The sequence below is a fragment of the Poromitra crassiceps genome (genome assembly GCF_964638095.1).
Source record: "Poromitra crassiceps genome assembly, chromosome: 13".
Taxonomy (NCBI): domain Eukaryota; kingdom Metazoa; phylum Chordata; class Actinopteri; order Beryciformes; family Melamphaidae; genus Poromitra; species Poromitra crassiceps.
Window position 1 is genome coordinate 4,994,792 of NC_139644.1, and position 7,074 is coordinate 5,001,865.

Genomic DNA, 7,074 nt, shown 5'->3' on the forward strand with positions numbered 1-7,074 from the left:
ACTTTAAAATGTAGAAGTTTCTTCACCCGGAGGGAGCACAGCCCCCCGGCCCCAACCGGCTACTACTCTCAGCTAGCTGGACATTCTCTGACCTAGCGGAAAACACTGATTGTATTGATTAAATGTCTATTGCTAATATATATTGCTATTGTTTTATCACCCAGCCCTACTTCAACGTACCGGACACCGACCTCCACTTAACCAATTTTAAGTAAGATTTCAAATGTGGACGAGAAGAGTCACAGCGCCACCTGCTATTGGTCCCTGATGGGCGAGCTGTGCGATCACTGGACAGGCGACCCGTCAATCACCTCCCAAAACAGTCTTTTATTGTCTATCTTACTCGAAATGGGACCATAATTGACTAAATGAACATCATGCTGTATTGAAGACTTGAAACTGGCGACTGAGGCCACAAAGTCATTAGGAAAGTGTTTACTGGGGCCATAAAGTGAGAAGTACAGTAATTACCCATTCTCTTCCATCAAGCCATTCTTCATCTTCTCCAGCTCTATTGTGGTCTCTGCCAACATGTCCAACAGAATTTCAATCTTCAGATTGAGAAGGTTGTTCTCCTCCAGCAGCTCCACGTTTCTTTTCTTCAGCTGCTGTCCAGCAGAGCCTGGTGTCCACTGGCCCTCTGAGAACTTCATGCTCTGGCCTCCAATGTTCATCACCGGAGCTTCGTAGTCCAGGCCCAGTTCGGCTTCCCTCATTGAACGATCCAACGTGTGCTTGGACAGAGACGCACATTTGCGAAGAGGGGTGCGAGGGGTCTTCTTCAGACTTAACGTGTTTCCAAAAAACTGAGAGAAGGATTTAAATTTCTCCATGTTGCAATTGTCCGTGTGGCAAAGGTCCACTTATAGCCTCTGCAGGGAAGGACTTATGACATCACTGATGATGTCACAATGTTATGTCTCTATGACATCATCAGTGTCTGTCATAAATCACTGATGATACAGTATCACTTATGTATAGAATTGGTGATGTCACTCGAGCAGTTGATGAGATGTCATCACCAGTGATGTCACCTGAGCAATTGTGATGTCATCAGGAAGGATCTCATCAGATGTCCCGCGAAAAAATAGGGCGGAGTTCTGAACATGCTCAGAAAGATTATAGGGTGCTGGAATGTCGCCTTATTATATTACTGTAGTAGTTAGAGATCCTCAAAGGAAATCTGCCTCCGTGTCCTGACCAGACACTCCATATTGATGACAAATTGCGAACCACCAAGAGCTTCATCACAGGTTTCCTTGGATGTACCAGGGTTTAGACTTTGTTGTCATCAGAGTATGACTAATGTGAACTACGGTAGTGCAGTTTGGTGTTGCAGGTCCCATATGGTCTAGCTCAGTGATTCCCAAATGGTGTGCCATGGCCACAAACAGTTTAAGAAAGTATATGTTTAATTCACTGACCCTCATTTACAGTCAGTTTATTCACTTTATTTTATTTTTACACGACACTTTTATCACATTTATGTTTGAAATGTGAAATAGATAAAGGTCCTGATGACGCTGGTTAAAAAAAAGTGTGGACTCATTTCCTGGGGGGGGGGGGGGGGGGGTGACAGGGCTGAAGAGCAGAACCAGGGGGGGGCCGGAGGGTTCTGGGAAAAGTTGTTCAACTTTCTATGTTTTATTTTGAAACGTTAATTATTATTATTTTTATTCTCATTATTGTGAGTCCCGGCTTGGTCAGAGAGAAGGATGAATATACATCAAAATTATTTGTAGCCCATCATACATAGCCTAAAAGTTGCGACTATTTTCAGGTGGATGGGTTATTTACAATGCAATACTAATACTGCTACTGAAACTAATACTCATTACAGTAATACTAATTATAACTTAGGCTACATGGGCTACATAGTCTAGGCTTATAACACTTCCAAAAGTTTACAAAGCACTTTACAGATAAACCCAAGACATACAATATAAATAAATCGCTGGCACAAAAAAGCAAAGAAAAAAGTTGCAAAATGTAAAAATACACCTGTCATGTCACCTGATTCGCCTTATTTGCCCAAATGAAATTATGTTTATTTACAGTAACCATTAAATGTCAAACAAATGAAATGTACTGTAACACCTTTCTACTCCTGACCCCTTGTGGTCTCAATGCATATTGCTGCTAAAAGATTAGAGGTGTTTCTGTAACATGTCAAAGACAAAAAACTGAACTTAGGCGCACAGCTGTTTTCAAAAGGCCAGTAGAAAGAACAAATCATTTCCCTGATATTATATAGTAGCTGATATTGAGCTTCAGGTGATTGTCGCTGCACCATGTGATGAAGCTCTGAGTCCTCTGTGGAAATTATTTCACTGGAATCACGTCAAATATAGTGATAACTTCCATTCCACTAAAAAATACACTTAATACCGGTTATTAAATTCCTTCAAAGTCTCCACTATATTCTACGAGTCTGACTATGAGTAAACTGGACCTTGTCTTAACTGAGGTGGTTATTTCTAGTTCTGAATAGTGTCATATCACACCCATCAAACAAAAGGCAGACAAAAAACATGTACAGCACTTTATTGCATGACGGTGATCCCTGCCTAGGACAGGGAGAAGGCACAGACACAGGTTCTGACAGGGAGAAGGCACAGACACAGGTTCTGACAGGGAGAAGGCACAGACACAGGTTCTGACAGGGAGAAGGCACAGACACACTGGAGCCTCTCACAGACAGTCACAGAGGGGAACACACACACAAAACTAACATGATGCCGGTGGATAAACTGAGTACCATCATCAACTAGATCCACCAAGGCTTATCCCTCTAGATATATATCTATATTATATATATCTATGCTTATCCCTACCTCCCCGAGTCACGTCATCATGGCAACGAAAAACTGACCTCAAAATTAGGCAAAATTACCAAAGAGCAACAAAGCAAAAACTATGATTTGTTTAATAAGAGACTATTCCTATGACTTACAGCAGAGTCCACTGAACAATCCTCTTCACAAGCTCACAGTGACCTGGAGGTGTCAATAGGGCAGAGATGGTTCAGACAAATGGCAGGAGGACCTTTACATCTGCTGAACTCAAGTGAACACGGGGGAGTCCGGGTGGTGCAGCAGCGGTAGATGCCCTGCCTACCAACACGAGGGTCGCAGGTTCGAGCCCCCGTGTTGCCTCCGGCTTGGTCGGTGCGTCCATACGGGCACAATTGGGCGTGTCTGCGGATGGGATGCCGGATTAAGGGTATGTGTCCTGGTCGCTGCACTAGTGCCTCCTCTGGTCTGTCGTGGGGAGGGGAACTGAGGGGAATAGCGTGATCCTCCCACGCGCTACGTCCTACCCGTGAAGCTCCCCGCTGTCGGGTGAAAAGAAGCGACTGGCGACTGAAGCATGTGCTCGTCTACAACTCTCCACGGCAGCAACGACCGGGACAACACGGGGAAGGCCAAGTACAATTGGGGAGAAAATGAGGGGGGAATTAAAAAAAAAAAAAAAATTGATCCCAACTGCACTACCACAAACTACCACAAAGAAACTAAATGATCCTATATGAATAAAAAGCATAGTGTACATACAATAATAACCCATATGCTGTATTGGTGCCATCTCTACAATACAATAATAATAACCCAAATGCTGTATTGGTGTCATCTCTACAGTACAGTGCTGCTGCTGCAGAGCATTGATTAGCTCAGCTCCTCTGTTTTTCAGGCAGGTGATTTATCTGTAAATCCCTTAAAATATACAGTATATATCTATATATATAGATACATAAATATATTATTTATATATAAATATATATATATAGTATATATATATATATATGTGTGTGTGTGTGTGTGTATATATATATGTATATGCATATATACTACATACATACATACTGTATATATTCTAGTTGAGTGGTTCTCAAAGTGGAATCATTTATTTTCACTATAATTCCATCCATAAGTAACACGACAGAATGTATAAGTGTTACACTTTCTGTAATAAAACATGTAAAAGAAAAAAATCGTATCAGATGGGGGTCTTCCGTGGTCTAATTCGTATCAGTTTAGGGGTCCTTGAAGTGAAAAAGTTTGAGACTTGTACTGCTGTAGCTGACACACCCCTCAAAATCATAATAGTAATAATAAAATACACATGCACGCACACACACACTAACCTTCCTTCCCACTAACAAGTTGCCGTTTTGTAAATACTGTTAGGATTGTCATTGCAAAAAGATAAAAAAATAATAGGCCCAGAGTAACAGATTGACATGGAGTCAGGTTAAGATGGCTGAGCTCAGCTAACTTGTTTACAGTGTGAAAGAGGCAAAGAGAGAGACAGAGAAAAGGAGTGACTTTCACAGTGGCTCAAAGCCAACAGCTTTGATGAGGCAGCAGTACATCTTAAAGTGTAAAGTGTCTTTCTTATCTGTTACTGAACTCAACACAATGCATCGACAGATGAATGAAACCCTGCATGGAGGAGATACCATGTAAAAAACAACAACAGACAGAAAATCCACTCTTGCGTGATTCTTTTGGAAGTGTCAACGTTAGAACACCAGCAACTTCCAGCCGTTAGAACACCAGCACCTTCCAGCCGTTAGAACACCAGCACCTTCCAGCCGTTAGAACACCAGCACCTTCCAGCTGTTAGAACACCAGCACCTTCCAGCCGTTAGAACACCAGCACCTTCCAGCTGTTAGAACACCAGCACCTTCCAGCCGTTAGAACACCAGCACCTTCCAGCTGTTAGAACACCAGCACCTTCCAGCCGTTAGAACACCAGCACCTTCCAGCCGTTAGAACACCAGCACCTTCCAGCCGTTAGAACACCAGCACCTTCCAGCTGTTAGAACACCAGCACCTTCCAGCCGTTAGAACACCAGCACCTTCCAGCTGTTAGAACACCAGCACCTTCCAGCCGTTAGAACACCAGCACCTTCCAGCTGTTAGAACACCAGCACCTTCCAGCCGTTAGAACACCAGCACCTTCCAGCCGTTAGAACACCAGCACCTTCCAGCCGTTAGAACACCAGCACCTTCCAGCTGTTAGAACACCAGCACCTTCCAGCCGTTAGAACACCAGCACCTTCCAGCCGTTAGAACACCAGCACCTTCCAGCTGTTAGAACACCAGCACCTTCCAGCCGGAGTGGAGGAAGGAGCAGCCGAAGTGGAGGCCGTCCACCGCCTGGTCCACCAGCCAGTCAAACACCACCTCCCGGTTCCCTGAGCCGATGGTCACCCGCAGCTTGAAGCTGCTCAGGCTGCTGCTGCTCATAGGAAACAGGTTGACCACGTCCATGTCGAAGGTGACGGCAGAGCCCAGGCCGATGGCGGGCAGCTGGTTGGTCATCTCTTTGCCATTGACAAACACCGCGCCTGAGAGAGGAGGGGGGGGGGGGGGGGGGGGGGGGGGTGGACAGCTACAGTGACTCTTTTGAAGTCTATCGGATGAACGGTTCTCGAGTGACGGTGACTCGGTGACTCGGACACACGCACACGCACACACACACACACACACACACACACACACACACACACACACAGTCACACACACACACACACACACACACACATAATTGTTTGTTTTAGCTTTGGTCCAAGCGAAATGTTCTATGGTCTTTTGTGATTCTGAATATAGCTGAATCGCTTGGTTTGACCAAGTAAAACTTTTTATTTTAAGGATTTTACAAAACGACTTATGGGAAAATGAATGGGGAATGAAATCCCTAAAATCCTACACACCAAGCCGACAGTCGGCCATGTCTGGGTGTCTGTCGGCCATGTCTGGGTGTCTGTTGGCCATGTCTGGGTGTCTGTCGGCCATGTTTGAGTGTCTGTCGGCCATGTCTGGGTGTCTGTCAGCAAAGTCTGGGCGTCTGTTGGCCTTGTCTGGGCGTCTGTCGGCCATGTCTGGGCGTCTGTCAGCAAAGTCTGGGTGTCTGTAGGCCATGTCTGGGTGTCTGTTGGCCATGTCTGGGCATCTGTCAGCAAAGTCTGGGCGTCTGTTGGCCTTGTCTGGGCGTCTGTCGGCCAAGTCTGGGCGTCTGTAGGCCTTGTCTGGGTGTCTGTTGGCCTTGTCTGGGTGTCTGTTGGCCATGTCTGGGCGTCTGTAGGCCTTGTCTGGGTGTCTGTTGGCCATGTCTGGGTGTCTGTAGGCCAAGTCTGGGCGTCTGTAGGCCTTGTCTGGGTGTCTGTTGGCCATGTCTGGGTGTCTGTAGGCCAAGTCTGGGCGTCTGTAGGCCTTGTCTGGGTGTCTGTTGGCCATGTCTGGGTGTCTGTAGGCCATGTCTGTGCGTCTGTTAGCCATGTCTGGCTGTCTGTCGGCCAAGTCTGTGCGTCTGTTAGCCATGTCTGGGTGTCTGTCGGCAAAGTCTGGGCATCTGTCGGCAAAGTCTGGGTGTCTGTAGGCCATGTCTGGGTGTCTGTCGGCCATGTCTGGGTGTCTGTAGGCCATGTCTGGGTGTCTGTAGGCCATGTCTGGGTGTCTGTCGGCCATGTCTGGGCATCTGTCGGCAAAGTCTGGGTGTCTGTAGGCCATGTCTGGGCATCTGTCAGCAAAGTCTGGGCGTCTGTTGGCCTTGTCTGGGCGTCTGTCGGCCAAGTCTGGGCGTCTGTAGGCCTTGTCTGGGTGTCTGTTGGCCTTGTCTGGGTGTCTGTTGGCCATGTCTGGGCGTCTGTAGGCCTTGTCTGGGTGTCTGTTGGCCATGTCTGGGTGTCTGTAGGCCAAGTCTGGGCGTCTGTAGGCCTTGTCTGGGTGTCTGTTGGCCATGTCTGGGTGTCTGTAGGCCAAGTCTGGGCGTCTGTAGGCCTTGTCTGGGTGTCTGTTGGCCATGTCTGGGTGTCTGTAGGCCATGTCTGTGCGTCTGTTAGCCATGTCTGGCTGTCTGTCGGCCAAGTCTGTGCGTCTGTTAGCCATGTCTGGGTGTCTGTCGGCAAAGTCTGGGCATCTGTCGGCAAAGTCTGGGTGTCTGTAGGCCATGTCTGGGTGTCTGTCGGCCATGTCTGGGTGTCTGTAGGCCATGTCTGGGTGTCTGTAGGCCATGTCTGGGTGTCTGTCGGCCATGTCTGGGCATCTGTCGGCAAAGTCTGGGTGTCT

At 47.0% G+C, this 7,074-nt stretch overlaps 1 protein-coding gene, 1 long non-coding RNA gene and 1 pseudogene across 4 annotated transcripts in view; 1 reads left to right on the top strand and 2 right to left on the bottom strand.

Moving 5' to 3' along the window:
* Nucleotides 1-467: 467 nt before the first annotated feature.
* LOC310787884 (protein chibby homolog 1 pseudogene) lies at nt 468-833 on the bottom strand (annotated as a pseudogene). The gene has a single exon. The product of its transcript is annotated as a protein chibby homolog 1 pseudogene (transcript).
* A 1,697-nt stretch (nt 834-2,530) lies between these two features.
* Nucleotides 2,531-3,449, top strand: LOC310788253. Its single transcript, XR_014553297.1, has 2 exons — nt 2,531-2,595; nt 2,654-3,449. It is a non-coding gene; the product is annotated as an uncharacterized lncRNA (long non-coding RNA).
* A 130-nt stretch (nt 3,450-3,579) lies between these two features.
* Nucleotides 3,580-7,074, bottom strand: part of crlf3 (cytokine receptor-like factor 3) — a 48,335-nt gene continuing 44,840 nt past the window's right edge. Inside the window, exons 9-10 of one of the 2 annotated variants that reach the window (XR_014553296.1) lie at nt 4,838-5,354; nt 3,580-4,762 (exon numbers count right to left, since the gene is read on the bottom strand). Coding sequence is in view for 1 of the 2 variants with exons in the window: in XM_083649773.1 (XP_083505899.1) it covers nt 5,098-5,354 (257 nt within the window). In the remaining variant the exon portion in view is untranslated. Of the gene's footprint in view, nt 5,355-7,074 lie in introns of both variants that reach the window. The other variant, XM_083649773.1, reaches the window with a different exon arrangement.